This window comes from Periplaneta americana, chromosome 8 (genome assembly GCF_040183065.1).
Source record: "Periplaneta americana isolate PAMFEO1 chromosome 8, P.americana_PAMFEO1_priV1, whole genome shotgun sequence".
NCBI classification, from domain to species: Eukaryota; Metazoa; Arthropoda; class Insecta; order Blattodea; family Blattidae; genus Periplaneta; species Periplaneta americana.
Genome location: NC_091124.1, coordinates 128,924,981 through 128,942,297, shown reverse-complemented (window position 1 = coordinate 128,942,297; position 17,317 = coordinate 128,924,981). Strand labels below are relative to the sequence as shown.

At 35.0% G+C, this 17,317-nt stretch overlaps 1 protein-coding gene across 5 annotated transcripts in view; it reads left to right on the top strand.

The window, feature by feature from the left end:
* The window catches only part of LOC138705032 (non-homologous end-joining factor 1-like), a 77,219-nt gene that overhangs the window by 13,900 nt on the left and 46,002 nt on the right, over positions 1 to 17,317 (top strand). For 4 of the 5 annotated variants that reach the window (XM_069833585.1, XM_069833584.1, XM_069833587.1 and 1 more), the window contains one exon: positions 12,186 to 12,377. The exons of the other annotated variant lie outside the window; for it this stretch is intronic. In XM_069833585.1, coding sequence (XP_069689686.1) covers positions 12,186 to 12,377 — 192 coding nt within the window. The remainder of the gene's footprint in view (positions 1 to 12,185; positions 12,378 to 17,317) is intronic. 5 annotated transcript variants of the gene reach the window in all.

Here is a 17,317-nt window from a genome sequence, read left to right as displayed (position 1 = left end):
AGAAAATCAGCATTTATTAACTGGTTTATTTCCACTCCATTTTTTCTGAAACTACTTTCTGTATAGTTAAAAATGCTTTTTGGTGCTCAGCACACATAACACTATATACTTAACATGTGCTATCAGATCAGAGGTTTTCTCCTACATGTTCAATTACAAAGTAGTGTAAGTTACATATGGGACAAGTACTTGGTTACATATGGGAGACACTACTATTAAATTATTCAACTTAACTTAACAATAATAACTAAAGGATTCTTCAAAGTGTACCTGACATACCCAAATTTTGAATTTTGGATTCAACCATCTTAATTTTATCAGCTGGAAATGCAAATTGTCTACGACTATTTACAGAATGAGGAACACTTTTTTAAGTTTGAATAAAATCCAACTTCATTTCTGTAATGCTTGGGAAAAGTGTCATAAGTCAGTTTCCACAAAAATTTTTTATTAATTTATTGACAGCTTACGGAACATCTGCTCGCTTGGGAAAAGAGACATAAGTACGAGGCGTGTTCTTAAATTAAATTCCAAAAGGGTGTAGTAAGTAAATGGGAAGATATTTACAAACCATTTTTGTTGCATTGTATTCCCCACACTTCAATTACTTCTCAACATAATCTCCACCATTATGGAGGCATTTATCGATTCTTGGCTCAAGTCTTTCTATCCCCTCATTGTAGAATTCGCCTGTCTGCGATGTGAACCACTCCTGCACTGCTGTTTTCACTTCGTCACCATCAAAACGTTTACCACCGAGGAACTTCTTGAGGTGCAGGAACAGATGAAAGTCACTCGGAGCCAAATCCGGGCTCTAGGGGGGATGGTCAATTTGTTCCCAGCCAAATTTCGAGATGAGACTTTGGGTGTCACGAGCTGTGTGTGGCTGAGCGTTGTCATGAAGCAACACAACTTCGTCGGTCAGCATCCCACGTCTCTTGTTCTGAATTTTGCAACGGAGCTTCTTCAAGGTCTGACAATAGGTTTCTCTATTAATGGTTTCACCCCGAGGCAAGAATTCGATGAGTAGGACTCCTTTTCTGTCCCAAAAAACAGTACACATGATCTTGTGTATTGTCATGGTTTGTTTGAATTTCTTTTTCCTTGGCGATGCAGTGTGCCACCATTCCATGGACTGCTGCTTCGATTCAGATGTCATGTGAGACACCCAAGTCTCGTCACCTGTCACAATATGGTCAAGAAACTCATCGCCTTGCTCATTGTAACGTGTGAGAAAGCTCAATGCACTAGAAGCTCATTTGGTTTTGTGTTTCTCTGTGAGCATCTTGGCACATCTTGGCACAATTTTCGATATCATAATCGATCTGTCACAATTTTGTAGAGAACACTCCGCGAAATTTGTGGAAAATTCAAGGAAAGCGAAGAAATTGTGAACCTCCTGTCCTCATGAATTTTTTCATCGACAGCATGCACCAAATTGTCATTGATCAAAGATGGCCGACCGGTACGCTGCTCACCATGTACAGAGACGCGGCCCTCGTTGAACTTCCTAACCCATATCCTGACCATTCCATCACTAATGGCATCATCACCATACAACTCACAAAGTTGACGATGAATGTCAGCTGGTTTGATATTTCTCGCATTCAAGAAACGGATAACAGACCGCATCTCACAGTTGGCGGGGTGCTCGAACACTTTAAATATTTCAACTGATCACAACTAACCACACACATGGACTGAAGCTCTTAAACTGCATGCACAGCTTGCCTGAGGACTGAAGAAGAAAACACGCATGCACAAAATAATGATTGCAGCGATGCGACAGCTATAATTGAAAACAGAACTTACTTTAAGAACATGCCTCGTATTTCTCTCATTAGAATAATTCATACGGAATAGAATCAAATCCACATAAACCAGTGTGAAGACAGTTTTTTCCTTCTCCTGTAAAATTAACATTTCTGACTTGTGCCGCTTTTCCCAAGCACTACAGATTTATTATATCCTTCTCTAACTTCGTAGGCAACAGAAACTTATTAAAGCCCATAGGTTTCATGACCAAAATAGTTACATCATCATTATTGATAGTTTCTTTCCACCATTCATTTTCATACAGGACAGCAAAGCATTCCCCAATGTTTAGGTCTTTACAAGAAGAACCAGTGGTCCCCATAGGTGAAGTATTAATATCTTTAGTTGACACTGCACCTCATAATTACATTTTTCTGACATCCTGAAGGATGACTGTAACCACATACCAAAGTTTCCATTGGACAGTGGTGTACAAATTAATGAGATTTGTGGATATTTTTAACTGAAGAGGTTTTTTCCCAATATTCTTTTTTGTTTCAGTAGTTCTCCTTATCTCATCTGAACTTACGAATATCATAGTCACTACTTTACTACTTTTGCAGCAGCTTCTGCAAATTCCTGAGCAGTATTAGACCTTAAAACATACAGCCAGCCATATACTTCTCTTGACAGTGGCACTCAGTCCATCAATAGTCCCTTTACTATGGGCACTTTTGAAGGAAGTCCAATTAATCTTTAGGTTGCTATCAGTCCTGTGCATCATTAAATTTTACTGTATATTGAACCTGTTTTTGAACTGGGCACTACTTTCATCAGACCAATAATGCAAAATATTTATACCTAAAGGTGGCAGTACATTACAACTCATCATTTTGTCAAAACACTCGCAATGCACAGTAGGGTAACAATGTTTCTGTTGAGAGAGTAGGAGTAGAAGGGAAGGTCGGGCATGTGTCTACCGAGTTCAAGGCAAAGGCTAACCCATCCCCCTATAATTCGTAAGTAGACTCATCTGATCTCATGTGCAGCTGTGTAGGAAGAGTGGGGGAGTGTCTGGACATAATGCATGAACTATACTAGCATTAAAAGCAAACACAGCTTCTTTTGAGTGTGCGAGTGAATCAGACACAATAACATAATTAATTAATATGCTTGAACTTGTTTTCTGCATCCCTATAATATTGTAATACATATGAATGTAGCAACTTGCGTGCAATTCCAACGAACAGACATTACTTCCCACTAATACTCAAATTGGTAGTTTTCCGCAAAATCTTCATGCACTATAATTTCACCAGTCTTCAAGTTTTCTTTGAATGCCTTTATTTCAGAATGCTCACGGTGACCAGTGTATACATGTTAAGAAAATGGTTTAATATACTAATTACCAGTAACTCTTCTTTGGCATGTTCTAGGTCTGTGGCAGTCATTTCTTTCAAATCCTCTCTTCCACATGCTGCCATTGATAAAAAGTAACTTCTGCATTGTCATCACATCCCACATTGTCTGTATCAATTTCTTTTCAATCCACTTCTCAGGACCACATTCTTCACACAATCGAATTAGTTTAAGTATTAAAATCTTATAAGTAATGAAACTTACCTTTAATTTTTTGTGTTTGGGGTACTAATTATGTTGCTGTAATGTATACCAAAGCCATAATAGGCTTTTTCTCCATAATGCTGGCAACGTGATAATTTATAAAATTCAATGGGAAACATCTCCCAAAGGTGGAATTTCCCTTATATGTAAGGAAACAGTCCCATTAGTAACATATTTTTGAATAAAAAATAATGCCTATTGCATACACCACATTTTTTATGGCAATGCATTTTCACTTGCAATAGAACACTATACTTTAGAAAAAAAATACTAAACAATTTTCTACGTTGATAACAAGATACGAAATTTTAAAATGTCAATTAATTTGTTACGTATATGACACCTCCATATTTAACAGAATACCACTAACTTTAAACTTCGATAAATCTATGTATGTATGTATTTATTCACACTACAAAAGGGTATATACCCTGTGGGAAGAGTAACTAATTACACTCAGTAATGACAATTAATAATAAACACAATTAATAATAATCAAATAGTGTAAGTTCTTACAGTCAATTACTTAACAATATTACATGCATTGAACCTTCATGTTATTACATGAAGAAGTATTTACAAATTATGACAGACGTTTTCACCAACAAATTTGGCATCTTCAGGTCACATTAAAAACATATGAACATAAAATGAACACTTAAGATATTCCAGTTATACACAATCGTTAAAAATTAAAAACAGGTATAATAGGCAGTCTGAGCAATATGCCATTAAAATACGTGTAGCAGGATGATGTTACCAAGATATCGTGGAATATGCTGGTAACACTGTATTGACATAGAAGTGTACATAACGAAGAAAGAAGGCATGACAATCTTAAGTTTTATAGGTGCAGTTCCCAAAGTGATGAAAATATGCTACAATATGTAGGACGATCGTGTTGCTGTTTATGGACGTATGGAATTAAAGCCCTGTAAAGTATAAAGGGTAGTGTGAAAGAAATTTTTTTAAATAACAAATTTTTTTAGAAAGGATATACATTTTAATGTCTTGAATTAACGATACTTACAAGAAGGTTGAGGAGAAGTTGACTTGAGTCCATTGATGCAGCAACACGATGAACTTTACAGTGGAATGTAGCAGATGAAGAAAACTGTGTACCAGGCAAACCTAGTGGATAAACCGGAATTATTTCTATACAATCTTGAATAGCGGGTTATTTAAATTCGGATATTGTTCATTAAGTAATGGGGTATTATTATTATTATTATTATTAGAGTGGGTGGCAATGTAAAACTCCTCTGCGGCATTCATGTACTTATAATTATTGACAGTTTTTAGAACTTTGAGGGTGTCATCTATACCTGTAAGTTCATGATTGTGGTTGATTAGGTGTGTTGCAAACTTCGACTTATTTCTATTATATTTGAAATCGGAAACATGTTCCCTATAACGTGTGCGGAAATTTCTCTTGGTTTATCCCACGTATTTACTAGGGTAGTTTTTGCATTGCAATAAATAAATCCCACTATTAACAAATTTATTATGATTTTGTAATTTATTTGGAATGATGTTATTGAGTTTATTATTCGTCCTGAAGGCCACATTGATTTTTTTCTTTTTTGAAGAAATTACCTAATTTATACGAAACGTTGCCAAAAATGTCATAGGTTTCTAGTTAGTAATCTTATCCTTCTTCACAGAACTTAATAAAGTAGTGTTTGTTTTAGTTTCCGATTTAAATTTATTTTTACGTTTACGTATCAAATTAGTAATATGTCTCTTATTGAAGCCGTTAGTTTGTGCTAAATGTAAGATGTACTTGTATTCTGCTTGGTAGTTCTTTTTATTTAACGGAACTTTGAGTAGATGGTCAATTAAGAAACAGAAATTGCTAATTTTATGTGTGAATGAATGATTAAAGTCAAACTGGATAGAATGACTAGTGGTGGTGGGTTTTCTGTAAATGTTGTAACAAAAATTTGAACCTTTTATGGCAATATTTAAATCCAAAAAGTTTATAGACCTATTATGCTCAATCTCACAGGTGAATTTAAGATTAGGGTGTAAATTATTAAAACTATTAAAGATTTCTTTATGTATTGCGTTATCATTGTTATAGAGTATGAGGGTATCATCCACATAACGGGCATAAAATTGTATATTAAACTGCGTGATCAAATTGGGAACATATTTACATTCCATATTTTGTAAGAAGACTTCCGATAAAAGGCCGGAAAGTGGATCACCCATTGCTAGGCCTTTTGTTTGCTGGTATATTTTATTATGGAAAGAAAAATAATTCTGCTTTAGCGTGACGGAAAGTAGATTCACGATTTGTTCTATGATATTATCATCTATATTCGCTAATCTTAATTTATCTTTTATGATATCTATAGTTTCCTTAACAGGGATGTTAGAGTAAAGGTTTTCAATATCCAGTGATATTATTTTGGTACACTTATTTAACTTAGTTGATTTCAGGACATTAATAAGGTGTAGCGAATTATTCAAAGTATATTTATTTTCAAGCTGTAAAGCATTTTTCAGAAAGTTGTGCAGAAATTTGTTGATTTTATGATTAGGGGCCTTGATGCTATTCACCACCGGCCTCATCGAAAGCTCACTTTTATGTGTTTTAGGGAGAGTTATCAAGACTGGTACGCTGGGGTTTTGTTCTATGTATTTATATACAGTGTTATGTGGCAATTATTCCACTCTAATCATCCTGTCACACAAAAATTAGCAATTTCTGTTTCTTAATTGACCGTCTACTCAAAGTTCTGTTAAATGAAAAGAACTACCAAGCAGAATACAAGTCCATCTTACATTTAGCACAAACTAACGGCTTCAATAAGAGACATATTACTAATTTGATACGTAAACGTAAAAATAAATTTAAATCGGAAACTAAAACAAACACTACTTTATTAAGTTCTGTGAAGAGGGATAAGATTACTAACTAGAAACCTATGACATTTTTTGGCAACGTTTTGTATAAATTAGGTAATTTCTTCAAAAAAGAAAAAATCAACATGGCCTTCAGGATGAATAATAAACTCAATAACATCATTCCAAATAAATTACAAAATCATAATAATTTTGCTAATAGTGGGATTTATTTATTGCAATGCAAAAACTACCCTAGTAAATATGTGGGATAAACCAAGAGAAATTTCCGCACACGTTATAGGGAACATGTTTCCGATTTCAAATATAATAGAAATAAGTCGAAGTTTGCAACACACCTAATCAATCACAATCATGAACTTATGTCAATAATTATAAGTACATGAATGCTGCAGAGGAGTTTTACATTGCCACCCACTCTAATAATAATAGTACCCCATTACTTAATGAACAATATCCGAATTTAAATAACCCGCTATTCAAGATTGTACAGAAATAATTCCGGTTTATCCACTAGGTTTGCCTGGTACACAGTTTTTTTCATCTGCTACATTCCACTGTAAAGTTCAGTCGTGTTGCTGCATCAATGGACTCAAGTCAGCTTCTCCTCAACCTTCTTGTAAGTATCGTTAATTCAAGACATTAAAATGTATATCCTTTCTAAAAAAAAATTGTCATTTAAAAAAATTTCTTTCACACTACCCTTTATACTTTACAGGGCTTTAATTCCATATGCAAATCTAGTCTTTCAGGTAAGGCTCCCTGTAAAGCAGATTTGAATAATTTCAAGGGAAAAATTGTTCTGGGGCTGGGTATCGATACCTGGCCCCCGAACAATTTTTCCCTTGAAATTTTTTAATTCCATATGTCCAAAAACAGCAACACGATCGTCCTATATATTGTAGCATATTTTCATCATTTTGGGAACTGCACCTATAAAACTTAAGATTGTCATGCCTTCTTTCTTCGTTATGTACACTTCTATGTCAATACAGTGTTATCAGCATATTCCACGATATCTTGGTAACATCATCCTGCTACATGTATTTTAATGGCATATTGCTCAGACTGCCTATTATACCTGTTTTTAATTTTTAACGATTGTGTATAACTGGAATATCTTAAGTGTTCATTTTATGTTAATATGTTTTTAATGTGACCTGAAGATGCCAAATTTATTGGTGAAAACGTTTGTCATAATTTGTAAATACTACTTCATGTAATAACATGAAGGTTCAATGCATGTAATATTGTTAAGTAATTGACTGTAAGAACTTACACTATTTGATTGATACTATACTTATCGGGCCCAACATGCCTTTAAAATTACAATTAATAATAATAATAATAATAATAATAATAATAATAATAATAATAATAATAATAACAATAACAGAGAGCATCCTAAATTAAATGAAGCATGATCACTTAAAATAACATTTAAAGTAAATATAATTTGTATCTTAACCCTAAGTTCGAACTGAAACTCACGACTATGATATGTTCATACCTGCACAAGTACCTTTCAGCACTACACTCATTTCGCTGACAACTCACTCACTGCACTGGAACTATAACACATTTCCCTGATTCTCTCCTGATTTCACTAACATTTCAAAACATTTCACTGTTCAAATACTTTGCACTGCCACTATAAACTGTAAAGCTTCACTGACAAACACTTCACTGATACAACACTTCAATAACAAAATCTCAATTACACCCTTTAAATAGTGTGTATAATATACTACCGTCTATTAGTAAAGTCCTTAAGCCTACTTTTAAACACATTTTTGGTTATTGGTAAAGCCTTTAGTAAATCTGCAGGTAAAGCATTCCAGTCCCTGATAGTACGATTGAGAAAAGAAAACTTTCCAGTGTCTGTCCTCTGCCTTCTTTCCCTCAATTTATATGAGTGGTCATTCCTTGAAGAGTAGTTTGGCGGCTGCAACCTATTTTTTATTTCTCTCCAGACAGGCTCATCTCTGTATATATATATATATATATATATATATATGGTATGAAAGAGTTTTAAAATGTAAACCTTTTTAAACTTTGTCCTATATATAACACATAATTACACCACTGGAAACATTTTCAAGCTCCTTTTCAAAATTATATAGATTTTTGCAAAATTATCCATGGATCTAAGTAATACAGACTTCAAGCTTTAAAATGATGTATTACACATTTGTCTTCCAATCATTTGATGTTTAGCCCCTTATGAATAGAAATTCTGTGGCTTCATCCTGAAGCGAAAAATAGTAATATTGTTATTGAATGTAGTCGCATGTCTGCAGGTGAAGAATTACAAATAACGCCACAGTTTCCAATGTAATTATTGGTTTTTTATTGAACTCTGTAACTGAGATTTATATTGGGGATTATAAAAATTGCACATTTAAATTAACATGACACTTTTATATTTTATCTCTCAGGATTTTTTTTTGCGTTTATTGGAAATTAATTTTTTTTTCCAAAGTGCCACACCTTAGAAAATGCTGAAAATTGTGTATAGTAATGAGAACACAGTGTTATATCTGTAGACAAAAAACTTATAATGGGGGAAATAACTTACTTTTTGGCCAAGAAATATAGAAGTGTAAGGCACATTTCTCAAAATGTAGAAAAAAAAGTAACTTTTGACAACTGAGACAGTTTGGCTTCAGTTATCTTGTAAGAATCTTGGTTTAAAGTATAAGTCCTTCCTGTGGCTGTGCTGACACCAATTTGGCACAAAATGCTTGAAAATGGAACTTCACAATTGTCATTGTCAGGCCAATAAAAAGCTCGGCAGTTGTCAGTTAACACTGTTTTGTACTAGGAGAATCTTCTTTTTTACTTCCACAGATGTAATGGGAACATATTTGAGAAACACAATGTCACTGGCTGTTAAAAATCTTTTTCAAAAATGTCAATTCTGAAGCCTTCTCCTGTCAAAATACTGGCTGTTTGGTACCCTGTCTTATACCTTTATTTTTATCCAATACAGATTTTATTTTTCTATCTCACAGTGTCCCTAACCTCACCTTTTACTTTTTATATACAATCTTCAGCATTCCTAACTACATTGATTTGTTCATTGCCATGTCACTTTCTTCTAGGCGGGTTATGGTTTCTGGCAAAAATTCCAGAATTTGATTTAAAGCAAGCCAGTTTACTTTCCTGTTGAGTATCAGAAAACAGGTCCTGTGCACTCCCAATTACTTTAGCATCTGCCATATCAAAGCTATTCACTATTAATTCTTTCACTATCTGAACCACATGAACGCAGTCAACCACGTATCCCAACATGGTAAAACAGGTGATGGTGGCCAATCTATGTTTGGAGCCTTGTCTTTAAATATTTAGTTCGGGATGGAGCTTTCACAAAGATTTTCTTTTCTGTGGAAATTAGTCTACATCTATTTCTGAAAATTTTTATCTCACTTCCTCGTGATTCGATGAAAGCCATGGGCCAGACAAGTAACATGCACCATTTTACTGTAAAATGATTTGATGGATTTACCTTACATGTATGGTGCTGCGTCTGTTAGGAAGAAAAGCACATTTTCATGTTGTGTTCTGATAGGCCACAGTAAACATATGGATTTATCGAACAATTTGCATCTCTAATTGCGTAGTTTTCCTAGCAAAATATTCGGACTAACAAACACTTCACACATTTCTTTATAAAAGGAAGATGACTTGCTACTTGATGTGGAATCAGTTTAACAATAATTGATACACTTTTATTTTGTTCGTATTTTCAAGAGATCACAAATGTTTGTCACGCCTGGTATGTTGTGCATAGTGAACCATTTATCTACAGCAACTTTTATTTCACACACACGCACTCACGCACACACGCACGAACACACACACACAGTTTCATCAGTTGCGAATTTGTTTACACCGAATTTTTACACATACTGTCTTAAATGTCTTGCAGTTGACAGTTTTAGTTTTGGCATGTCAATTGCACTGCACTGAAAAAGTCACAGATATCACAAGTGGTAAATCTAAACTGTCACTATCACACTTCTTCCCTGAGGATGATGTAATGCAAGAGCAAGTGTGATGCAGTAATAAAATAGGGTATTCACTAGCACTGTAGCTGCTTATGTGACAATTTCTCTCCTCTCTCTCTCTCTCACGCATTGGGGCTAAGAAAGGTTAAAACTCCTGCAGATAAAATATACAGCTGATGTAAACACATGAGCACTGCAGATGGATATCAGCTAGCCCAAGGATAATCCGTAAGGAAAATCTGACTTAGAAATACAGATGACTACTTTAATTATGAAAAAAAAAAAAAAAACGTAAAATGAACGTTTAACCATAGACTACGTGAAAATGATCTATAAAAATTTGTAAAACGAAGAAAATAACCTAAAACTACATCTCAATTTTAAAAATGACTTTAATCTGGAAAACATGGAAAAATGCATTTTAATTGTCTATAAAAACTCCATAGATCTAGCATATTTCTTGGAGAATGTAGGCTACTTATTTGCTACTATGCATTGTCTCCGACTACTCACAAAAAGATGACTACCTTAAATAAACATGCAGTGTTTCAACTACAGTTTAATTTTAATGAACTAAGCTTTAATTATAATTAATTCTTGTATTTTTTATTGTTGCTTAAGATTTGGATTAAATAGTATGAGGTTTATCTGAAAAGTATCTAACCAATTTGAATATCTCAAGGACTATTCTCTTGGCCTTGATGTAACTTAGGTGCCAATCATAGGAGAGCTTACTATGTATGCGTGGTCAGTCACTCTCCCATGGACCTACTCAATACTGGTAATAAGATGCCATTGAGTAAGCCTATGTAAGTATCGTGTGGTCATTGCATTCACAATAACCAAGCAAGTAGATCAGCAAATCTGCATCAAGCTTTGCTCCCAACTTAGACTTTCGTCCACGGGAACTATTCAAATGAGTGAGAGGACTTCAGGAATCATTCAGTGAGTGAAGCCCTTATAAAATTGTGGTACCAGTGTTCAAAGATGGCAAGTAATCTTTTGACGAAGGATCTTGGCATGAAACATGTAGCCATAAAATTCATTCCATAGTTTCTGACACAAGATCAGAAGCAATTTTGTTCTGAAGTTGCACAAGACCCAGATTTCCTCAAAGCAATCATAACTGGAGATTAATCATGGATCTATAGCTGTGATCCCGAAACAAAAGCCTAGTCCTTCTGATGGAAGTTGCCCGAGTCTCCCATTCAAAGAAGGCATTGCAAAGTCAGAGAAATGTCAAGGTCATGTTGATTTTATTTTATTGGGTTATTTTACGACGCTATATCAACATCTAGGTTATTTAGCGTCTGAATGATATGAAGGTGATAATGCCGATGAAATGAGTCCGGGGTCCAGAACCGAAAGTTACCCAGCATTTGCTCGTATTGGGTTGAGGGAAAACCCCGGAAAAAACCTCAACCAGGTAACTTGCCCCTACCGGGATTCGAACCCGGGCCACCTGGTTTTGCAGCCAGACACGCTGACTGTTACTCCACAGGTGTGGACAAGGTCATGTTGATGGTAATTTTTTTTTCATGAAGGTGTTGTCCACCATGAGTATGTCAGACAATAGAAGTTCTCTTTGCCTTCTGAGAGATGCAGGGAGAAGAAAAGGGGTACTATTGTGAACAAGCAGTGACTGCTAGTTTCATTATGACAATGTGCCTACTTCTGCTTCACCTCTCGTACCAAGATATTGAATCACACAGGTCTGTCAGTCCCCATTCAGGCAAAATTTAGCTTCCTGAGAAAGTGGAAGGGAAGCTGGGATAAGTTTAAGAAGTTCCAAGAAGATTACTTCAAATAGTGCTGAAGTGGCATTGGCCTAGCTAGGTTACATTTTTTTAAGTGGCTGGATACTTTCTAGATAGACTTCATACAAGGTCACCTACAGTTGAATTGATTTACGACTATCTTTTGCAGCAATTAAACCCTCTCATGGATACTGACCAAGAAACATTGGTTTCCTGGATGTTGTCCTTTTTACACAACACATCTAATGCAAAAATAAATGTAAAACAAAGTGATTACATGAAAGTTTTGGAGATCAATTTAAAACTGGCGGGTGTACCATTTACTTTAAAGTTCCACCTCAAGGAGCTTTCATCATTGGAGGTAAGTCAATGCAGTAATCATTGTACTTGAACTTGTACTTCAACTCAGAGCTATATCTAAAATTTCTGATGGACTCTGCAATCAAATACAGGTTTTGGAATCAGATAATCAAATGCAACAAAGGTCTGGTTTCTTATATCATTAGTTCTTCATATGGTTCAAAGATCAGGTGCAACATGTGAAAAATTGGCAGAATATATGAATGAACGTCATCCTGCTCTAAATTTCTGGAAGGAATTTCAGAATTTAGATCCAACGTTAGCTGTTCCTGAGAAGATTTCTTCGGTTTTTACTTCAGGCGAACTGAAACGTTTCTCTGCCATTGATGTTCCAGTGGAAGAAGTACCAACATATGTAGCAATGGTACATGGAGAAAATTTGTCTTCAACTTCTACCTTATCCTTCTGCCAGAAACGTCCCAACAAGATGCCTATCCTAAGTAAGCTGGCAATGAAGACAGTTATGGTTCCTCCACCATCTGCTTCAGTTGAGAGAAGCTTTTCTACTTTCAATTGGATTTTGAACTCTAAATGGTCATGTCTGACAGAAGAAAATCTACAGTCTCACTTACAACTTGCAATTGAGACCCGGAATCCAAGAGGGACCCAAGTCCATTACATCAAACTTTTGGGAAATTGAAAAAATGTTTGCTGTTTCTACAAAATGCCTCTGACTAACTATATTTTTTTCTCGTAAGTATCTCCATTACATCTTTTCATGGCAACAAGCTTCTACTAATTATTTTGCATGAGAAATAAATTTTCAAAGTGATTAAATATTGGGCCCCTCTTGGATTCCGGAGTCTTTACCTACAAGTTTGCAGCCATATTGAGTGGTTTTGAAGGTCAATGTGTGGGTGTTTACAAACAATAATGTAAATGACACGTAATCACTTTGATTTACAATACAGTACTTTTATTTGTTACACAATACACATTAACATGATAATCGCCCTCAGCATCGGACAAGTTTTCTGCTGACTGCAGTGATTCTATATGAGAGACTACATCCTGTTTTAGATGATTTTTGATTGTGGTTAAGTCTCGAATTTTGGCAGCCTTCACTGGACAGGGTTTTTGTGTACAAAGGTACATTGGGAAGATCCGGCTTAGAATTTGGCTTAATTAATCTGAAATAATGAAACACAATATTTGACATTGTTCGTGAAACTGCAATCTCATTCTCATGAGTTTTACTGTAGGTAAAAACTTTATACCCAGATACTTTGAATTTTTCTCCATTTTTTGTTGCTGTCTTTTTGAAATACTGAAGGAAGTGATTCTTATAATTCCGAAACTCTTGCCCTGACATGACTGTAACATCAAACTTTTTACGAACAAGGTCTACCCATTCCATATAATGCTGAATTTCCTCCTCTTTTCTTTTCATCCTCTCAATCACACCAAAATGTCTATCACAGGGCAAGAAATGTACAATCTTTTCAAAACGATTCATTTTGATCACTGTAGAAAAAAATGCAACCCTGCAATGATTCGTATTTTGTCCTGGAGCCCCATCACTAAATATGTAAAGTTTTTTAACCTCTGCGTCTACCTTTGCATTAATATATTCATTCAGGCAGCTTACTACCTCATTTGCCCCCCTTTTAGCCTCTGTTTCAGGCCACATAAACATAGTTGATTTACCTAACTTTCCACTGTAAACAGAAAAGTTATGTAGCCGTAACTGCCTCAAATAAAACATCTGCCCAATAGGAAGATGTGGGTATGGAATGTTTTGCATGACATCAAAACATAACATTTCAGTATCAGGGTTTTTCCTACCTTCTGCTTGACATTTCTTTAACTTATCATAAATCATACTTCCCTTCTTTTTGTGTACTTTTAGTTGTGTTTTTGGTGAATCTCTCATAGCCTTATTTTTTTTCTGAGTAAATCTTTGCTGCATGTTCATGACAAATGCTACAAACATCAGACATTGGTCTCCCAAAAGCATAGTTAAAGTTAGGTCTGAAATAGTTAGTATAAAACCTGTATGTTACTTCACACTTTATGTTTTCAATGTTAACATGACCTGTTCTTGTTTCTGCAAACTTTTCTGCAATGTTGACCAGTTTGGCGAGCTGGAACCGGCGTGCTTCTCTCCTGCAGCTCTGTATTTCTTTCTTTTATTTTGAGTCCAAGCATTTTCATGTTTTTTTTATTCTAATTTGGCTTATGCTATCAGCAGATGATTCGTTATCTGAAGCTAAAGCCATTTTCAAAAAACTGATGTAGAATGCTTCTGCTGTCATCTAGCGACAAAATGCCGCAACTGCCTAATGAAGTACAAGAGAGGCCCAAGTGCCTGGAGTTGGGTCTCTCTTTGGTTCCGATAGATATTTCACATCACTTTAGCATGGTTAAATGTTGGAGTTGGGCCTCTATTTTTGGTATACAGATGCCCAGTAACGAAATCAATGCAATCGTGTATCTAACTCGATTTCAATATACAATGGAGTTAGGCCCTTCTTGGATTCTGGGTCTCAATTAATCAAAATCAACTTCAAGAGGGTGTTGTTCTGGAGAGTGCGAGTGACAGTGACAAGGATGACTAGATTTTCATTCATTTCGTGACTAGATTGCTTACAGTGTATTCTTTTATAAACTTAAAACATATCCTGCAAACTAACATTAGTGACAAAAAATTCAGTTTGATGACATACACAAACAATATTTGACTTAAGTTTATTGGTATAAAATACATTATTACGTATTATTTATGTTAAAAGAAATTTAAAAGAAAGTGTAATTTAAAAAAAAAGATAAAGCATAATTATCAAACAAATAAAGCATAATGTGGGTTGTTCTACTGATCACTAAAACTTTGTTTATATGACGATTTCCCACTATTGCCATCGAATCCTCACTTTTACACTAATATAAAACCATTTGGATTCATTGTATCTTATGATTCTATATAGTATCCTGTAGTTTTACTAGACTTGTTGCTGTATGGTACAACAATTCCTGCATCTTCACTTCTAAACATGTTTCATTGAAAGTCATTGATGCTTTTGATGGGTAACAATGTTCTTTAGCTGCTAGTACCAGATGTTAAGAGAAATACAAACCAGCATTTCTTTCCAGATTAACTTGTATTGTTCTCACTTAAACTTGCCTCGACAGTTAATTATACAGCTTCTTTTGAACAAGGCTGCATTTTTTTGCGTCACTCCCCACCCAACGGATTTTTCCAGCTCTCGTAAGGTTTGCTAAGACAACTTTATTTTAGAAGCTACTTCCTTCCCTTCTTCTAATTCTAAGTCTTATTGTAGCAAAAATTAACTCGGTCACACTTTTTTCTTGACACATTGCTTCTGTTTTTTGTAAATTACCTCTATCACTGCTTTCATCAAAAGTCAGTTTACCTCTTCTAAACCTTAAGATTTCCCTACAATTCTATCAGTGAGAAACACTCAAACTCATTCAACCAACTTACATAATTTAATGAAAATGCTTCATATTTCCTGTGGCACTTTCCAATTTTATTGAATAGTAATTTACAAAAATCACCACTTGTGACCTTATTTTCGTTTCATCTTCAGGCGAAAAGTGGTTCTTAAACACTTTAATACATAATTAATTAAATGTGTTCGTTGTTCACTTCTACCTTCACCAGATTTTTGTCAAAGAATTTCGTGTAGTTCTCTCCAAGATTTACGACATTCCATTATGAACGTGCAAAAGTTTAAAATAAAGGAGGTCGCACTAATAACAGTATGTGCACTCGAAAATGCAACTTATCCGCACTACATGAATAACCAATACAAACTAATAAAAATCTACAGAAATTCACGCTGTGCGGTAGTGCCATTGTGGGGTGCTGATTGAGGAAGCGTGGTGCCTGCCTGCATGACTGGCCCATGCTGTAATGCAGGCTTTCACAAAAAATATCACTGCACTCATGACTGCATGTGACTGTAAAAGTTTTTCATTTTATCACATTCTACACACTATAAACTTTCTTTGAAAGGTAAACTCATTGTTACGTTCAATTGAAAATATTTCTTTGTGTTCTAGAGAGGTCATTCTTGACATTAAAATCCATTGGAAATAAAACTGTGTGTTTCATATATTGGAAAAAAGTATTGTTTTCATTAGCATAAAAATTGAAATTTTAAAACTTGGAAATTCAAGCTGTTCTTACTGCTGTATTTATTGAATTATGTATCTTCCTGTATCGAATTTAGATGGTCCAATGTGTTGTTAATTAAGTGCCGTAAGCAAAAATCGTCCGTAAAAAATGTTTAAAAAATTAATTTTTGCGGGGTTTTCCGAGTTTTGGATCAATGTGCATTGTGAAGAAAAAAGTTCATGTATACATTTTGAATAGTTTTAAATAAAATTGCAGTTCTTTCTTCCGTAATACACATCCTTGTCAGCTTCTCATTCTCATTCTCTGAACGTCTGAAGCCATGTGCGTTACTGTACAGCTGATAGCAGCGTCACAAAGCCTCATGACAGGGTCAGGGTTAGAGATAATGCAAAACAAGTAACACAGAACAAGATCACTGTAATAACAAGTCATTGTGTCTCATTCAGTGCTTATGTGTTTACAAAAATGCCATTTCAGTTTTCCAATATTGAGTATGCAAATATGGTTTATATCTATGACTTTTGTGACGGGAATGCTAAAAATGCTGTGGATAAATATCGAAGAAGATTTCCAGATTATAGAATGCCTCATGTGATGTTTACATTTGTATATTTCAGTCACTGAGGGATACTGGTTCAGTCCCCAGTGCTGTGATGGCATATGAGCGTGCATTTACTGAGAATGAAGAAGAACGCAAAGATATTCTTTGTATGGTACAATGAAGTTGATACATGAGTGCCAGGAGCATATCCAGATGACAAGGTGTTCCTCCAAATAGGGTGTGGAGAACATTGAATGATGAGGAAATGTACCACTATCATCTACAGCGAGTTCAACATCTT